The sequence below is a fragment of the Callospermophilus lateralis genome, chromosome 5, assembly GCF_048772815.1.
Source record: "Callospermophilus lateralis isolate mCalLat2 chromosome 5, mCalLat2.hap1, whole genome shotgun sequence".
NCBI classification, from domain to species: domain Eukaryota; kingdom Metazoa; phylum Chordata; class Mammalia; order Rodentia; family Sciuridae; genus Callospermophilus; species Callospermophilus lateralis.
This window is the reverse complement of record NC_135309.1, coordinates 17,991,024-18,010,753: the sequence shown is the minus strand read 5'-3', so window position 1 is coordinate 18,010,753 and position 19,730 is coordinate 17,991,024. Positions and strand designations below refer to the sequence as shown.

At 45.8% G+C, this 19,730-nt stretch overlaps 1 protein-coding gene across 1 annotated transcript in view; it reads right to left on the bottom strand.

The window, feature by feature from the left end:
* The window catches only part of Slit3 (slit guidance ligand 3), a 568,745-nt gene that overhangs the window by 178,889 nt on the left and 370,126 nt on the right, over positions 1 to 19,730 (bottom strand). Inside the window, exon 5 of the mRNA XM_076855688.2 lies at positions 3,988 to 4,059. Within this exon, the coding sequence (XP_076711803.2) occupies positions 3,988 to 4,059 (72 nt within the window). The remainder of the gene's footprint in view (positions 1 to 3,987; positions 4,060 to 19,730) is intronic.

Genomic DNA, 19,730 nt, shown 5'->3' with positions numbered 1-19,730 from the left:
GTTATAGCATGTTCCTTCAACTAGCAGAAATAAGAGAGGATGGGCAGATTCACCAGTGTCCTAAAACACAGAAGGGGCTCTGTCTGCACTGCCCCTGAGACTGGACATCACTCATACTCAGCACTATTACAACCCAACTCCTGATCCTCCAAGCCTGGCTCTCCCCTGAGCCTTTCAGCCTCTGAGGAGGGCCGCTCCATGAAGACAGGACTCACACATCTGCACAGATCATTATCTTCCATTTTCCCCAGAAATGGCATTCAGCAGGTGCTCAAACGATATTTTGATGGGTGTGTGTATGAATGTTTCTGAGACTTGCCACCATGCCCCGACTCTTGGAGCCTGGAACTCTAATTTGACACTAATTTTGCTCCTGACTCTAGAAACCCTTTGTCACCAAGTTCTGCTGGCTTGGTCCCCACGGGTGGCTTGCTTTGGACTCTTCCTTACTTGACTTCTGACTGCTCTCTCCCTAGCTCGCTATAGCCTCATTTCCTGCCCCAGCCCTTCCTTCGCCACCTCCTCCTGTCCTTGGTTCCTTTTTCAGAATGGTTTTTTGCCTTGACCTACTCTGGGTCAGAAGCCGGCCATTTTTTTGGTGCCTGCGCCTCCTTGCAGGCAAGGCGCCACTGTCTGGCCACCACCCCTCTAACCTCGTCACCTACTGCTCTGCCTCATCATCCCCCCCAAAACCAGGAGATGCCACTGTGTGTGCCCCCTGACACACTCACCTCTGGAGGCCTGCGTGCATCATCTGCCTCATTTATTCAGAACTCTAATATTGTTCAGGACCAGCTAAAATCTTCACTGTTAGTAACAAAGGAATGCAGCAACAACAGCAGCAAGAGCTTTCTAAATATCTTCATGAATTGTTCCATATGCATTATTTCATTAACCTTAACAAAAATCCTGGGAGGTGGGTCCAATTCTTGTCCTTATGTTACAATGATTGAAATCTAGGCTAGAAGTGTCATGTGCCAAAGGTCACAGACTTAGCACCTACAACAGGTATAATTCATACAGAAGCCCAAACCATTCCCCACCTCGTAGCCACATTGCCAAAAGCTATTTTTCTTTTCTGACAGCCTCTGGCTGTACACAGGCACTCATTTGCGTTTTCATGTTGACTGATATTTTACTGAACTTTCTCTTGGGTAGACATATTTCTTGTCCCCGGTTATCCTATTTGTCCCCGGAGAACAAGAATTATGCTTCTGGGGTCTCAGGGGTTCTGCCCCACAAGTGCGTCGCCGACTGCTTAGGAGCACAAAGCGTTCAACAGCCCTTAGTTTGGCAAGTTGATTCTGCCTCTGAGCAGCGGGTTTACTACACTCCTTCTTCCCCCAGGACCACGTGCTGGTTCTGGGTATGAACAAAACAGAAGCCGACTCCTGCTGAGCTCAGGCTCTTCAGAGATGAATAAAGGCTGAACAGTTCTAAGTCAAAAACCCAACCTTTTGAGCATGGAGAGGACACCACAAATGGAAAAGTCCACACGGGGAAACTATTAAAAACATGGTATAAAAACAGCTTCAGGCTAAGTGCATAAAGCGGATATGAAGCAAAAAAGAATTCTGTGTTAGAACTTGGGTTCCATCCCTACAATATCTCCTATATATGCAAATATTCCACACTTCTGGTCCAGGCATTTAGGAAAAGGGCTACGCAAACTGTATTTGCATACACTTCTTTCTAGAAGGTGGGTCTGACGGCCAAATGCTGGAGTAACTCAGGCATTTCGAACCTTTCACCTCTAAGACCTTTGCATGGTTAAAGACATTATAAGAGTTAAAACAACTCTTGTAAACTCTCAATAACAAAAACACAAAGCCCAAGAAACACGAACGACAATTAATAACCACTGTGGGATTTAATCACTTTCTTGAGAATCAAAAATGTAATTCATAACTATATGGCCACGCTTCTACATCATTACATTATGTCTGGTTTATAACTGATCCATTTAATATTAGTGCCATGGACTGTTGATGTAGCTCAGTGGTTGAGCGTTTGCCTAGTGCTCCATCCTCCAGACTCAGATCTTTATATATATAATACATTCATTTGGGGCTCAATCATTAGGAAGCCAGGTGACAGTTGACCTTGAGATAGTCACTGCCCCTCTCTGGGCTTCTATTTTCTCTTGCCCTGAAGTTCTGGGATGCTAATAACACAATCTATTGGTTTTGATTCATTTGTACACTCTTAAGTTCCTAAAATCCAAGGAATGAAATGTTGGAAAAATGCTTTGAAATGTTAAAAAGTGCCACCTCTGGCTGAGAAAGTGTCCATCATTATTTATTTATTAGGTTTGGTTTGTGTCTTCTTTTCAAGAGGAAGTGGAAGAAAGTTAAGAAGTTCCTTCCTTCCTCCACCCTCCTTGACCCCCAGCCCCCCCAACCTTTTTTTTTTTCAGCACCCAGGATTAAATCCAGGGCCTTAAGTACAAAAGGCAAGCACTCTACCACTGAGCCACACTATAGCCCAAAAGTTATTTCTTAAGTGAGGCTACACCTGTCCTGCAAAGGGGCTCATGGCTGTGTGGCTGTGCCTGTCCACCCTCTCCTGCTCTTCAGCAAGCACTCCTAGTGGATGCAGCAGGCAGCCTTTGTCCCAGAGCCCCCTGCGAAGTCCTCTCTGCCTCCCTGTCCCTCCACTCCCACAGATGCCTCTGCCCTCTGTGTTCTTTGCACGTTAAACACCAAAAGCTTTCCGCTGAGGCCCAGCCACGGGGGAGGCAGATAACACGCATCTGGAAGCCATCATCAACTTCCCTAGGGGGTGCCAGGAAACTCAAGCCCCTCCATTTGTTATAGGGAAAAGTGACAGTTAAAGTAGGTTTTCTCTCTCTCTCTCTCTCTCTTTCTCTTTTCTCCCTTCCCTTCCCTTTCTCCTTCCTTCCTTCCTTCCTTCTTTCCTTCCTTCCTAATCTCCTTTAATACTTCTCAAATTGAATTTGAGGCTGGAGGGCAGACTGGCTTCCTCAGTCAAACCAGACTGTCTTCTGTGGCCCTTTCCAAAAACATGTCCCCAGCCCATGAGCATGGGTGTATATAGAGTTCAGAAGGACACACCATGTGAAGTAAGGGCCCAGGAGTCACTAATAAGAGCAAAGCCTGGGGTCAGATAGAAAAGGATCAGGATTATTTGGTGAGTTCAGAGATGGAACAGTCCTGCTCTTAACCTTGGTGATGGCAGGATAACTCTACCTGAGATCAAACTGCACACAGCTACCCACACTTAAGTCATCCATGTGCACACAAACAAGGGCACGTGTGAGCTTAAGTGTGGGTAGCTGGGAAGTCTGAAGGTGAGTCTGTGGATGGCACCAACACCAATTTCCTGGTGTTGCTGTTGGCTCCTGGTTTGTAAGGTGTCCCCACTGGGGTACTGGCACATGGATCTGGGCCATATTTCTTTTTTCAAAAAAAACATACTGTCAATCAATGATAATTTTTAAAATAAAAAATAAAAAGCAAGCAAAAATCTAGTGTAAAGGAAATGGATTTGGCTACATTTCCCCAAGGTCCTGGGATGTAAGTCCCGGGGTCTCTTTTGGGACTAATGATGACACTGTTAATAAGAGATCTTCATCATCATCACCATCACCATCAAAGCTCCAGTTTACTCAATACTTACTAAGAATGAGGCATTTCTTTCTTTTCTTTTCTTTTTTTTTTTTTAACATTTTCTTAGTGCATACAACATCCATACTATGGTCCCTATTTTACGGAAGTTGGTAATGACTTGCACCAAGGCCGTCCAGCTTGTGTGACGTGAGGGTCTGACCCAGGTGTGGGATTCCAATGCTTGTAGAATGGCCAGGAAGCCGCAGGGCTTTGTGAAGCTGTTGTGGAAAACATTTACACACGGCCCTCAATCTCTGAAGATGTCCAAACCACCCTCCTGTCCCTTCTCTCTCCCTCATCCTGGCCAGGGAGCCCGCGTGAACCACATCTGCAGCAAAGCAACAAAAATAGCACTTACAGATTCTTCACGTCAGCGATGCCCCGGAACGCCTTCCGCGGGATCCCCTGGATCTGGTTTTCACTCAGATCTCTAAACAAGAGGAGAAGAGGAGACCAGTTAAAGAGCCAGGCTGCTTTCTCTGCATCTCATTACGATAACAAAAACTCCCAGAGGCTGCCTCCCGGTGGGTCAGAGGTGTTTGGGGACTGTTTAGTCTCAGGCCCAGGCCCTACAAGCGTTCACATTGTTGTGCTAGCATGGCCTTTGCTGAAATGGTTACCAGGCCAGCAGCTGCCTCCAGGGCGGGCGCTGTGGGTGGTCTCGCACCTCCAGGCCACGAGCCAAGATTCTGGGCTATTTGTTGCCGCTCCTCACCCAATTCTCTGTTTTGCCACCTCCCAGAGAAGACCCCTGTGCCCCCCTTTCCCCAAAGCATCCCTCCCCCACTACGAGGTCAGCACCACTCAATCTCCTGTCTCTCAGGCTGTCCTTTGACGTCCAGGCTCTCTGCTTTTGTCATCTGGGATGGGAACAGAGTCTGGCCATCTGATTTTCTGATGGGAATGACCACTTCAGCATATTCTAGAGTCCCACAGACCCCCGGAGGCCTCCTGGCTCTTAGTGACAAGTGTGATGAGTTTAAATTGCATTTCTACAAACTGTTCCAAAAATAGGGGTCCCCCAGCACCTTGTCTAGCATTAAGCAGCACCGACATGCTGTTTTGAGGAAGGCAAGGGATAGGGTGAGGGTCCTGCAGCTGGCTCAAAGCCAAGTCTTTTCTGGGGGTTTAAGCAGCCCTGAAGCCTGAGTTTCCTTTCCAAACAACAGATGATGAGAGCTGTTTGGTTTTACTTTCTGGTTTTATTTTTCTTGCTCGACCAAGCACGTGCACTTGTTTTCATTTGGACTTCAAGCCCACTTGGATCTCAGCAAGTGATCAATCTGTAAAGACCCATCAGGCCTCCAGGGCACACGAGCCACTCTGCAGAACACTCTGTGCGACAAGCAACGCTAGTTCTGCACCATCACGGCCGCAGGAGCAAGATGGTGTGGAAGGGCGCATGTGCAGAGACAGCACTAAGGACACAATCAACTCTGTGTGTGTTCTTCAGACATAAAAGTTGTGTGTGTGTGTGTGTGTGTGTGTGTGTGTGTCTACATACATATACATAGATTTAGTTTGAAAAGAACACACAGAAAAACCCTCAAATATTAAGGCCAAAAAATTAACCACTCAGACATAACCACTGCTACCAATTAGGAGTAATATGTATGAATTTCACCTCTTAATATACAGTCTATTATAAACTATTTTTTACTTACTATATTAAGAACATCTGTCCCAGTACATCAATGCCAACATTTTTAAAGGTTATATAACATCCAATTGTATGGATGGCTATATGATCCCAAATTGTTGGGCTGGCATTGATTTGGTTTACTTGCCATTTAAAGAAACACTAGGATAAATTTCTCTGCCCATACACTCAGGGACACTTGTCCAGCTTTGGCATGTAGGATACACACATCCTTGTTGAATTGACCTATAGACAGATTGTTCAGACAGATGCTCACATACTGATTTTTTAAGGGCTCCCAGTCAAAAGCTATGGATGGCTCCCTGTATGTTTGAAAGGAGAGGTCAGACAACCACCCTAACTAAAACATGGGCTGTCTGTCTAAACAGTGTGCAAGAGGGAGGAGGAAAAACAGAAAGTAGAAGAGAGGCTTCCACTTCTTGCTCTCGCCTGCTGAGAAAGCTAAATGTTCTCTAAGCAATAGCCACAACTCAGAATGCTAGAGATTGGGAAGGTCTGTTGCTCCCCCCAAAACAAGACTCAGACCTGGGGCAGGTTGCAGGTGTCATATTGCGCTGTGAGTCCTACAGGTTTCCAGGGCTGCATAACAAGGTGCCCCCCATCCAAATGCAGTTTCCTCTGTCTGCAACTGATGTAAGTAAATTTAGATGCACAATGAGCCCCCTTGCCGGCTCCCCCAGCCAGGCCTGATTCAATGAACAGGGCTCCAGCCTGGAGTCAGGGCACTGAACAAAGCCCATGATGACAGCAGAGGTCAGGCAGTGTCACCCAGGCCACTCGGCTGCTCTCCATCAGCTTCTAGAGAAGGGGCCCAGGTCCTGTCATCCGACTAATGCAATTTCTACCAGGCATCTGGGCTGCATGAGAGCCTCCAGCAGCCACAGTGGGTCCCGTCTTTCCTGGCAAGCAAAACCTGGTTTACAGGCCACTAAGCCCCTGCCTGCCACCCTCCCAGGCTTGGCTGTTATCTTTGGTGGTTCTGGGAGATGAGCTCTGCTCACACATCTGACAAATGGCTGATGAGGGAAATCAGGGGCAAGGGAAACAGGAGAATGTTTAGAATTGTCAGCCTTGACTGTGGCTGGAAGCTGGAACAAGGGCATGCATCCCAGTAATGCATTAAGCTGTTTCGAGTAGAAGGTATCCCACCCTGAAACACCCGGAAGGAGCAGCAGCTCTACAAAAGTTCTGATTTGCAATGTGGCAGGATGAAGATATAGAAGAGTCATATTTAAACAGAAAAATGTGGCGGTATTCATGGGAGGTATCCTATGCGTCATTCAGGCAAAATCCTGCACTTGGGTGGGGCAGCTGCTTTGGTTTCTGGTCGCTGTGTTCTTTCTGCAAATGTACCCAGCCTTGCTCTGACTTGAGCCCAGTTTAAGGCATGGTTTGCTTTCTTCCTCTTTATTGTTGCTTTTCCCTTGCCCCGACTGAGGGAAACAGTAGGGAATTTATCTGTTCCCCATGACAATCTGCTTGTAAATTTCATTAATTTTTATTTTCCATTGAGCTTCCCTTCTCCAGCTAACAATCCTGCTGCCATGCATCTGCGGGATTGTATATTGATTTCATAAATACCTCCAGTGGGCTGACAAACTGACAACTTTAATGGTGTTACTGATGGGGCGTGGAGGAGGGTTCAGGGCTGGGTGCTTCATTTTCGGGTAACTATCCCTTCACAATTATCGCAGGGCCTTTGTGAGGGTTCCTAATAGTGTGTTTATCTCAGCATGATGCCAGAGCTTAGAGCTATTGTTAAGTATGATTCTTGAGAGACACAAGAGACACAAGAGCCACCGTTTTCGGCTGACACTCAAATAAAAACAACAAAATCTATCCATAATGCCTAAGAGCCTATTTCCGGCCAATTGATTGTTGGGAAGTACCCTTCACCAGACAAGCAGCTCACAGAAATGCTTAGAAGTGACCAGAGCGGATTCTTTAAAAAAAAAAAAAAAAATCTTTTTTACATTGGAAAGGTACAAGGTTGGAGTAGGGTGGTGGGAGGGAGGCAAAGTGTGCTGTTTTTTTCTGGGGACATAAAGAAAGATGGCAGCCGGGGAAAGCTTTCTTGGTTGGGAAGTGGCACTATGGACCCAGATGCTTTTTTAAATAATTAGGGCTCTGAAAGGAAAGAACTGCATTAGCTAAAGTGCATTTTCCAGCTTCCGGAAAATGATTAACTGACTGATTATTCCATCCAAAAACACAAGACCAAAGAGGACTTATTAAGGAGACAGTAAGTCAAATAGGAGTTGGCAAGAACCAATACATCCCGCTTCCAGGAAGCCCTCCCTTCCCCCACCTTTTTAATTTACTAAAATGCTTTGGACACAGATTAACTTTCTTCACAAATTTATTATTGCTTCATCTACCTTGAAATGGGAAGTGCAGACACTTTGATAAATGGATTGAAAGGTTGTCCAGCTTTTGTAAGTCTTCCTGGGCCTCCTTGCAATGTCAGGGATGCTTTGTTCTTGGGCTGCTCTCCTCTTTGCTCCAGTGGGGACAAAACACTAACTCTGATCACATTCATGCCACCAGGGAGGCTCATGTGCATTAAATGGCAGTCATTGTGGAGGTTTTACTCTTCAGTGTTGATCCCAAATTATTACCAAGCTACAAAATAAGATTTGGAAACTCCCAGAAATTTGGGGAATTCTTATTTCTAAAGTGTATGGAGTTACTTATCAGCTGCATGCTCACACAAGTTGCTAAAATACTGCATGACTCAGTTTTCCCATATTAACAATGGAATTATTAATTTTACCAGCTTCATCAGTTAATTGTCAGAACCAAATGCGTCCACACACATAAAGCACGTGGCCCAGTGACTGGAACATGGGAAGCCTTCAACAAATGTGTGAGTATGTCTCAGAATTTTCCCCCAGTGTGCCATGGGTTTACACTGCTGGAAATGTCCTTTATCAACCACCCCGGGACACACGCTTCCAACTCTAAACAATAAAACACATAAACGTTGTCAGTACTATTTCCATAAAATCTGAGGGAGGAATTAAAGTTTCCCTCATGTACCATCCAGAAAGTAGTAACCACATTTGATTCTAGATTCTTGAAAATGAAATGAGAGATTGATACAGGAAAAAGGGGGTCTCAGGCTGGGCTCTCTCAGAAGCAACGCTGAGCCTAAGACTCCTTAAATGACTGATGAATGAAGGCCTCTCAGGAGAGACCAGGGGATGAAAGGGAGTAAATGAAAACAGGTGAGTTCTCAGCCTTGGTCTAAGGCCTAGAGTTCTGTCCCCAAGCAAGGAAGCTGGGCCCTTGGAGCCCTGCCTCAGACAGCGTTGTGGATGGGGACTACTCAAGAGAAATGCAAATTCCCAGGCTCTACGTGCCCACCGTAATGCTGGGTGAGGTCATGTCAACAACCCAAGGACAGACTGAAGAGGTACCAGCTATGAGACTTCACCAGTGAAGCCCACAGATGCAGGAGGTAGAAGCAGATTAAAGCACTACTCGCCAAAGATGGTCCATCCAGAAGCAAGGACAAGAGGCCACACAGGAGCTAACCTTCCAAGGAAACTAGAATAACTCCATGGGTATTTGATGAGGTCTACAATTCCTCTTCCCTCTCGACCCCTTTGCACTGAGATAAATTAGTGGTGCCTTTATAGTGACATTAAAAAAAAAAAAATCAACTCTTGATTAGTCAAACAAAAATAGGGGGTGATATGAAAAGCTATTTGGAAGCATTATTGGATCAGGGATGAGGATGTGGATTACCACTGTGATTCTCTTTGGCCTAAGTATACTTTCAAATTTTCTGCCTAGTAGGAGGAAACCTGCCCATTGGTGCATTCGATATCAACCCAAACTCACTTAGGAACTTAACAATCTCTCACAATAATCCACACACCTAAAATTTCTTGTATTCTCAACACTATCCCCTACGTAAAGCTGAATCCTTTGCCCTGCTCCCTGAACCTCGGATCCTAATATATCATACCCTGTGACGCATCATTCTACTCTAAGAATTAAAGGCAAAGATACTGTTTTGCTTACATGGTTTTTATACAGCAGAAGGGACAGATGCAGGAGCAAAATTATTCCCCGGGGATTTTACAATGTGAACTTCGGGGAGGATTTATCTTACTAGGTAAATCTCGTCTACAGGCAATTTATCTTAATAAGCAAGATTATATGTTTGCAGTTGGGTCACTGTCAAAATCAAATAAGCCCCAAGCATGTATCCCAGCTAAGAAGCCCTGGCCCTTCCAGCTGGATTTCTAGTCAATGGTATCCTTTGTCCGAGGGAGATAACAATGGCGTAAACGGGATCATTTCTGAAAGAATTGCAACCTATCTCAGGGAGACAGAGAATCAAAATATCAATGGGGACACAAACAAAAAGAAAAACCCAATTATTTCCCGCTGCTCCAGTTGCTTCTGAATCTTTCATTGCAGCAGCGTACACTGAAGTTACTGAACGAAAGGCAGACACAAGAGCCCTCTGTTCTGTCTTCTCTGGCAAGCTCATTAGAATTGTCCTAGCTGCACCCTCACAGGTCTGGTGGATTATCTGCTAGCTCCCATTCTCACTTCCCTCAACAGAGATGGACCGATGCGTCATGAGTTAAGGTATAGAAGTGAGCAGAACGGAGTATCCACCCTCCTGCAGCTCATCCTTCGGAGACTCCAGCTACAGAGAAACAGACTCCCTTACGTTGACAGAAACATAATAACACCCAGGCACCTCTGGAAACAACAGCAACATTTCACTGCTTTTTTTCCTTTCAACAAGAAGAAATCCTGTAGCTCAATACACATTGCTTTTCAGTTTTGTTCTACTCGGGACCCAAAGTCTTTCTAGTTTTTATAGGAGAGAAAGGGAAAGACGCTCAACCAGGACTAGAGGGTGCAGATTTATTTTGTCAGGTACTTTGGCTTTGTCTTTCTGGGAGGACAATTTGAGAAAATCAGGATGGCATAAAGATGTATTTAGTACTGGGGCCAAGAGCAGTGGCATACACTTGTAATCTCAGTGACTTGGGAGGCCAAGGCAGGAGGATTGAAAGTTCAAGGCCAGCCTCGGCAACTTAGTGAGACCCTGTCTCAAAATAAAACAATAACAACAACAAAAAAGGGCTGGGGGTGTGACTCAGTGGTTAAGTGATCCTGGGTTCACTCTCTGGAACCGAAGGAAGTGCGGGGGGAAAGAACTGGTATGGTTTAGGGAAGTCCGCTCACAATAAGTTCATGACCCATCTGATTGGAATTTATAGATGATGCTTCAAAAACATAAAGGCTCCTGTAAGCTTTTTAATTTATGTATGGGGATGGTATTGTAGTTATGCTTCCATTCACTTAGATCTCTCTCTCTCTCAGAGAAAATTAAGGATAAATGATGATGTCTAGGTTTTTCTTTAAAATAGACTAAAAGAGGGGAAGTGGGTAAAAGTCTAGAGAAAATGAGAAGGGTCATAAGTCAATAGTTTTTGGAGCTGGGTGATGAATAAAATGAATATTTCTTTATCATCTGTACTTTACTTCAAATATGTGTGAAAGTTTTATATTAAAAAACGATCACAGATACTTGGGACCCTTCCCCTATGCAATCTGATTCCTGAGGATGCATTCGGTAGAATGAAGTCTGAACAAGTTTGAGAACTGTGGGTAGAATGATTAGTGTCTTGGGTAGTGCTATGTTAACACCCTGACTCTGATATTTAACAGGTTGGGTGCCTTCGAGAGAATCAGTTCAGTTCTCTGAACTGCAACTTATACTTAGACAGGCATTACAGAGAAGGCACAAGCAAGAGCTTTCTAGAACCTAATGCAATCTATAAATGCAAATCACTAACTTCATGTGATTAGCATGAAGTTAACAAATGCATACCTTATTGCCTTAAATGTTTAGGTTGGATTTTAGGGAAAATCTTAAGCTCAAGATGCAAAGGTCTCCCGTGTCTCATTGAAGCTGCTGGTGTTGGATGAGATGCCTATAGGATGGATAGCAGGAGAGGTCTGAAGTGGAAAGAGCCACATTGACTCTGTGTTTTACAAAGCCTTTCAGGGACCCAGTCTGAAGGCTGACCTAGAAGGGGTGAGAGGTCATGGATGGGCTGAAGCTTCCCATGGGATCCCAGAGGCATAGCCAAAGAAAACCAAGCCCTGTATGGGAGACTCTGGTGGCTAGGATTAGGACATTCCTGGTTAAGCCTCACAGATGAGTGATTCCTTACAGTTTTCCTGGAGAGGCCATTCTGGAGGCAGGTGATGAACAGGACTGAGCAGCCAGACTGAGAGACAGATATGGAGCTGTGACCTGGGATGCACACCAGAGCAAAGAGGCTTGCTCCCAGGAAGCTCTCTGACCAAAGGGAGGAAGGAAAGGCTGCAAACAGATGCAGAAGGAGTTAGGGTTATTAGATTGCTCTCATTAGATTCCAGCACGGGCACCCTTTGTGTCTCTTGATAAGCAGATGTTCTCAAGATCGCAAATTCTTTAGGGACATACAGGTAAAGTGAATGAGTAAATTGGGCTGAGTGTGGACAATCATGAGTAGTCAGGGCCAAGCTGAACCTGACTACTGGCCAGCTATCTATATTTATTTCCAAAATACTGAAACCAAATAATTCCTTATCTGATTAACAGGACACATCAGTCCTGGGTTGAATTTAATCTGTAAATCCAATGAGGGGATGGAGGGTGTCACCCCACAGTGGGGGATCTGCTAATTCTGGGACTGTACAATCCCATAGAAATATAACATGGGCCACAGATGCGATTTACAATTCTCCATTAGCCAAACTAAAAATGGTAAAAAGAAATAGTTGAGGGCTGGGGATGTGGCTCAAGTGGTAGCGTGCTCCTCTGGCATGCATGCGGCCCAGGTACGATCCTCAGCACCACATACAAACAAAGATGTTGTGTCCGCCAAATACTAAAAAATAAATATTAAAAAAATTCTCTCTCTCTCCCTCTCTCTTTAAAAAAATAATTGAAATTATTTTATTATTTTTTAGCTTGATAAATAGAAGCTATTTGTATTAGAAGAGCAAAAGTCGTGTAATTGTAACTGGTTCCATAACTGTATTGGTTCTATACAGCAATATGTGGCCAGTACCTGCTGGACCCACAGTTCAGGGCTACAATAAGGGCTAGCTGTGTGGCCTCTCAATGTCAAGAGAAGGGAAGGTTTCCAGGTGTTGGAGCTCATCTAAGGGAGCACAAGGTAGGATGCTTAGGGTTTTTGCTGTGTCAGCAGGAGATGTGGAGGAGAGTCAGCTCGGGTTGAAGTCCATGACTCCAGGGAAGCAAGCCACAGCTCGCAATATACAGCCATTTAGCCATCTTTCCTCCTTTGAGCAGAGAAGCTCCCTCCAACCACAGGATTTAATCTTTCCAAACCACCACTGTGCCAGGGCTGGCAGGGTTAACCACTGCTTCCAGGCCAAACAGAAACTTTCTTCATTTAATTATCCCACGTAACTCCAAGTAATGCTCTTTGTGTTCACAAGATAGCATTATAATTGACTGATCATCTCCAGCAAAGGGTGCAGAGGCTGAGCTGCTCCACAGCTCACTAATCCCTGGGATTATCACAATTTAGTGACAAGGCAGTTGCATTAGGTGGGTTTGGGGGGCTGTCATTAGCAGCCCAATCATGCCTTCTGTTCTGGTCCAGGCTTCCCTGTGTCACCCAGGGGTTCAGGAAACATGAGCAGGATTCCAACTACAGCCTCTGCCTCCAGAGTCCATGATGCACCTGTCACTGTGTACCTATCAAGGACACAACCATGATTTTGGTGTCTTTATATTGTGTGGAGAAATCTGGTGCTGAAAATCTGATCATGAGCATATAATTATGTGTCTGAGAGAGTGCCAAGCCAAATTCTGGTTTAATGTATCAACCTTGGTGGGATGGTGGGGGGGCAGTTAAACTGGTTCCAAAGAATGGAGACCCTGTTTTGTTTTTTCTCTTTGTTGGAAGTGATGTGTCTGCCCAATGGCACTGGGAGAGGGAGCCTCCAGCCTCCCCTCCCCTCCTCCCTCTCTCTTGCAGCCATCTGAGGCTTTCATCCCTAATTTGATTGTCGTAGCTGACACTGTCAATCTAAAATCCAGTAGCATATCTAATGCTGGCTGGACAAGAGGAAGGCAGGGGAGGAGAGGGGGAGGAAAGGGGGAGGCAAACTCATCTGGAGAAGTAGCTTTATGTAAATCGATCCTTTGGCCCGAAAGCCGGAGCTGGGCATTTGCTGATTAATTGGAGAAGCGTCCTTGTTCCTGTGTCTTCTTTGGAGAGATGGCCCAAATTGAGTCCTCTCTTCTTCTCAGAGACATTTCCATGCCAAAAAGCTTTTGCAATTAGGAGATGAAACCTTGTGAGCGAGGGGGAGGTGGCGGGGGTGGGGGGAGCATTTATTGAATTGCTCTGAAATGAAGTGTGTGCCTTTGGCCTGCTTCCTGATTAATGGTTGCCCTGGGCCCCCTCGTTTGCCTCAGTTTGCAGACCCTTAGCCTAGGTTCAGAGGCACAGTACCCTGGAGGTGAAGATCTGTTCTGGAGATAATTAGCAAAAAATGAGAAGATGGGGACTGTGTTTCTAAATTTTTTTTTCTTTTTTTTGGTAAATTTATATTTCCAGTTACCATGTGGGCCCATTTCATCAATGGCAGGGAGGGAGATGAGAAAGAACCTTTGAGTAAAATGTGGTCTTTTTAACTCAGTAATAGGGCAAAGTCTGTAAATTTTCCTTTCCCTGAGAGCTAAAGGCAAACTCGCCACTTAGCACTGGACAAAGTGAGTGTGGAGCGGGGAGGTTGCTGTGGTTAGCTGCATGCCTGCTGCAGGTCAAGCTTGGAGTTGGTGGTCTTTTCTGCTGGCTCTCTCATTAAATAGTGGCTTCATGTGGGCAAGGGGTTCTGCTGAGCATGAGGCTTGGTGTATGATTTAAAATATATTTCCTGAACGGATTTTTAAAAAAGTGAAAATGATTTCATGCCCTTGCCGAATTCATGGATGATCACGAGTGAATCTCAAACTCTGGGATCATTTCTTTTCCCCAGCTCCAGTTTGTCCCTTGGGATCATAGAGCTCTCCTGCCTTCCTTTACCCTTCCGTCTCTGTCTGGGTGCCGTGTGTGAGAAGGAATGCCACTAGAGCAGGCTTGCAGTCTAAAGAGTCACAGAAAAAGCTCCGGCTGAGAAGGGAAGGGAGCCGAGCTGGAGGGGAGATGGGCAGGTGCACTGGGAAGGCCGGCCAGGGAGACGGATGGCGAGGACTCCCCAAAGACGGCGGAGGCCCGGTATGGAAACCTGTCTGGAAGGGTTCAACAGATTTGGAAAATGAATTCAGTCCAGAAAGGGGACAGGTGCCTGGCAATGCTTCACCTCCAAGAATGAGTCCCCCTCTCCCCTTTCTGAGTCCTGGCACCTATGAGACCAAGATGACATGGATAAGGAAACTCCAGGCATGGAAAAGATGCTTTCACCGTGGACCCCCCGGGGGACTCTAAAGGGGATGATAGGCGCATAGAACATTCTGATCATCTTGGGGATAATCGACACTGATCTGACTTCTTCCTGCCAAGTTGTCTAAAAGACCTGGCGCCCTCCCAAGGATGGGCAGGAATAAAACTGTGCAGGAAATGCAAGGCAGAGAGGAGGCAAGGAGGGAGAAGGTCAACACTCCTACCTGTCCCCAGAAGCCTCACCTGTTCAGCCTGAGAAGGGGAAAGGTTTCCTTGAACACTCTTTGGGTTCCCTGCATGCCTTGCCCTAAACCCACTCATGCTGTGGCTTAGCGACCCCTCCCTTCCACTCAGGGACAGAGCCCTGGGGCCACTAGACTGTGGCCTCTTCTGTTTTACTGGTGGCGATGAACTCGCTGGGACAGGGTGGGAAGGGCTATGTCTCGGGCTGCCGCTGTCCAGAGGCCAGGATTTAGAATGCAGGCCAGGAAGGGTGGCTTGTACTTGCCTGTTCTTTCTTGTAACTTTTCAGAACCCCATTAAACAAGTGAAACCTCCGTGGTGAAGGTGAGATGCTATCCTGGGGCCATCTGCCGATAAAATCAATGCAGCTTTAGAAGGGCTCAAAATTATCTTCTACCTAAAGAGGAAAGCAATTCAGCAAGAGCTCAGCACCCTGAGTGACAAGGCTGCTTCCCGAAGCCCAGCATGGGATGAAGCGTATGGTGGCTTAACCCATTAAGCTACGCTAATACCACGGGAGGACATTTCTCATCATGACCTCTTGTAGTATTTATTGTTCCATTCAAAGCAATTATAGTTATTGCTAATAACTCACACCTGTGGAGGTCCTGTATCGGCTGAAGGAGAATAGATGCTGTTCTCTGGCTTATTTATGTAAAAACAGATGCAGTTCAATAGATTTACACCAAGTTTGAAGTTAACACTAATATTGAATCCCAGACCCGCTCCTGGCCACTTAGCTGGAAAGGCGCCAGACAAGGGACAGGAGAATTAGGAGAACCCAGCGAACTGCAAAGATGAAATTAATTAGCGAAGGACATGAGACGGCGGCCACTGGTCTCGTAACAGATACAGTCCACTCCCTTGGACCCAGCAAAGAGGAAACGACCTCCATAGTGGGAGGCAGAGGGACCCAGAGAAGGGATGAGGAGGCACTTTATAGAAATGCCTCCCTGGGACTATTTGCTGACTGTGCCTGGCCCACATTCCCTGATAACTTTCCTGCCTGGCCTCACAAGTCCTGCCCTGGCCAAGACATCAGGAAACAGGGAGGCATGGCAGGGAAGCCGGGCTCAGTAGCTGGGAAGTTCCTGGGGAGAATCCCAGCTTTGCCATTTGCTAGCTGTGTGACTTTGTATAAGGAAATGATAGTGTCCACACCTCAGTGTCCTCAGCTATAAAATGGGGACTGTGGAATTACTGATGTCGGGGAATTACTATGGAATGGCTAATGTACGTGGCTCATAAGAGGCACTTAATACATATTAGTTATCTATGCTTGTACACGTTCAGGTTAGCACCTACACACTAAGGAGAAGACAAGAAACTTCCTGTCTCCTTCCTCAGAGAGAATCACCCAGTGCTCTGGCTTGGATCTTCAGTGTCTCCTGAAGGCCATGGATTACAGGCTCGGTCTCTGGGCTGGTGCTGTTGAGAGGTGGTGGAACCTTTGAGAGACATGGTCAAGTGGAAGGTCTTTAGGTCATTGGGGAGGTGCTACTGAACGAAACACAGGACCCAGCCCATTCCTCTTCCTCTCTTTTGCTTCCTGGCCATGAGTTGAATGGCTTGGCTCTACCATGTCCTTCTGCCATTATGTGACCTCCCCACCACTAAAACACAACGGGGCCAACAGCTCATACACTGGAACTTCCAAAACTCTGATCAAAAATAAATCCTTTCCCTTTACAAGTGGAGCTTCGCATGAATTTTGCTGTAGTGAGGGACAGATAAGTAATGCCCAGGAACTCTAACACTGGAAAGCAGCAAGGCCAGGCCAACTTCAATACGGAAGAAAGTGACTATTGGGTTCCACTCAGTCTGTTGTGCCTCGCAACTTCTCTGGGCCCTGCAGGGAGACTCTTCCTCATGGAATTGACCAGTCTCCCTAGGATGGAGAGGGTGCATGGCAAAGAAGGGGACACAGGTTAAAGCTTCCCAGCTCCCTGTCATCCCTGGGAAACTGATTGGGAAGTGATTGCTCTGCAGAGAGGCTGGTGGAGGGGAAGGATGGGGAAGCTTGGGCAGCTGGAAGGACAACTCTGAGACCACAGCTGGTGGGGAAGACCAGGAAGTAGCCTTGATCCAAACACATAAACTAGACTGAGAGCAAAATGTCGGGTCAGCCACCTCTGTGTGACTCAGGCAAGTCAAGGTATCCACCAAAGGGGCCCAGGGTCATGCAGGAAACAACCAAAGAGGAAAGGTGAGATTCATGAAGGCAGGAAAGCAAGTGGAGTTTATTTCTACTAACACTAGTTCCTTGACGGTCATTCCTCTCTCTGGAGAAGGGAATCCTCACAACTCCATTAAAACTATTTTAGTGAAGGACCATCATTTCTAGAGTGACCACAGTGGACCTAGGGAGTTAGGCACTGTGGGTCAAAGCTAAGAAAGTGAGGAGACTCAGTCCATAGCGAGGACAAAAGGACAGCAGGTATGATGTCATCTCTGCAAACAGGTCGGCTGTTGGAGGCAGACACAGAGATCTCTGTCCTCTTTCTTTCTCCAAACCCAGAGGGGAAGGCTGCTTCAGGAGCGAGGGGAGGGGACACCTCAGTGCTGATGCGGGGGCCAAGTCTGGGAACAAATTAAGTGGTCCCAATTAAACCTAGATAGATAAGAAAAGAGAGGACAGTCCCCATCTAATGTGACAGTACCTAGGATGTAGTCACTTCAAAATAATAATACATTTTTTCTTTGAATTAAATTAGAATAAAAAAGGTGAGAGAACAGGAGAGGAAGAGAGAGAGAGAGAGAGAGAGAGAGAGAGAGAGAGAGAGAGAGAGAAAGAGAAAGATGAAGAAGGAGGGAGACTGACACATTGAAACAGAGACAATAAAACCAGAGGAAACAAAGGGTGTGGTGGGGTCAAGGACAGAAACACAGACACAGAGAAAGTAATTTCAGAGAACACACCGTGGAAGGCAGCAATAGGCAGAGAAAGGATGGGACAGGCGTGTTCACTCGGAAGACACACACGGGTACCCAGGGTTCTTCCCCAAGAGCCCAGTGTCTGGGCTTTCTCAGAGGAGGGGACCCCAAACTGGAGGGGAGAAGGAAATGCTGTCCTGTATGGACCCTGCACTGAGCTGAGACCTCTGTTCCCCAACCTGGCCTTGTCCTCCAAGATGGACCCCTGTCCCAGGAGGGGAGCTTCCCAGGACAGAGGACCCTTGCTGGGGCTTCCCATGCTCCTATCCCCACAGCAACCCATCCTTCCTGTCCCCTTCAGCTCCCAGAGCCAGAGACAAGGTTTTGGCCAAGGTAACTTGTACAGGCTTCAAACTTTTCACATTACAAAGCGAGTTTTTAAAAGCTCCATAAAATTTCAAGGCACATACTTAATGTTCAAATGGTTGACTATATCGATTCCTACCCATCCTCTAGTATCTTAAGTTTACCCAGAGGACCGTTTTATTTAATTAACTCAGTGCTTTATTAATATAAATATTCTCCTATTGATCATAAGAGCGCCTGACAGGCACTCAGGCTGGGTGTACATCACCTTCCCTCTGAGCAGCGCCACTTAGAGGAGTAGCTGGCTAGGAATCAAGGAGAGTGGCAGGAAGTGGTCCCTTGAGATGGCAGGCGCAGATGAATCTATAGCATTTTTATGGAGAGAGGTTTTTTTTTTTTTTTTTTTTTTTTTAAGATCCAGCTCCTTGTGTCTCTTAAAGCAGAAAGCATATGGAAATGAGACACGAAAATGGTCTTGGCTTACACGTATCAATTAAGCACGTCAATACCTTAATTAAATTGCTTGACTAATGAGATTTATCTCAATGAATATGTTTTATAGTTATAATAGCTTTTTTGGCCACTGTTCAAAATGTCAAATAAATTGTGAAAAGGGAATTAAAACGAGACAAATTGACGTTCTGAACTGCAGCCAGTTCCCCCTTCTTTTCTTTCCCTGCATTCATGTGATTTTTGGAGAATGTATATGAAGTAATGGGCCCTATAATGCCTTGGCTTCTCAAGAGTCTTTTAATCCTTCAATTCTAATCCTTCTTATCACTTTTCTAAGACTTACACCATTGAACCTGCAAACGCCCTCACTTTCTTCTGATCCCTGGAGCTTGCTCTTTGATAATCTGGACCCAAAATCCCAAGTGCACCCACTGAAGAAAAAGCAGACTATCTACCCTGACAAATGTAACCCCGCAAAAATCAGGGCAAGAGGTTAAAAGGCAGTGTGAGGAGGCGATTAGCATGACTCGAAAAGACCTGGGTAGGTCTGTGGTACAGCTCAGGGGCAGAGCACCTGCCTGGCATGCAAAGGCCCTGGGTTTGATCCCCAGCACCATAGGAAAAAGAAAATAATTCTGGGTAAAAGTATTCTTAATCTCTTATGTAAATGTCTCGCTAAGAGCTATTTTTCTATAACTAAATGATGTGCAGTGCAGTAAAGATTCTTGCTTCTCTTTCTACTCTTTTCCTGAGCCCATTTCTTAGTTTATTTCTGTATATAATCATAGTCTATCTCCCTAAGAATAAAATAAAACAAGGAGAGCCTTAGACAGGTCTGAACTTTAAAATACAATAAGTGAAGATAAAGTCATTAAGTGACACTGAGCGTTTGCACTGCTGCTGTGGTTTCTTCTCCACAAGTCAGAGACAGGATGAGTGAAGCACAGGCAGCGTCACATAGGCCTGGAGCTGTTACTGGAAACGTAAATGCAAAAAAGAAAACGACAGGAGAAGAGTATGTGCTCCTTAGGGTTTTCATGCAAATACACAATTGCATTTCAA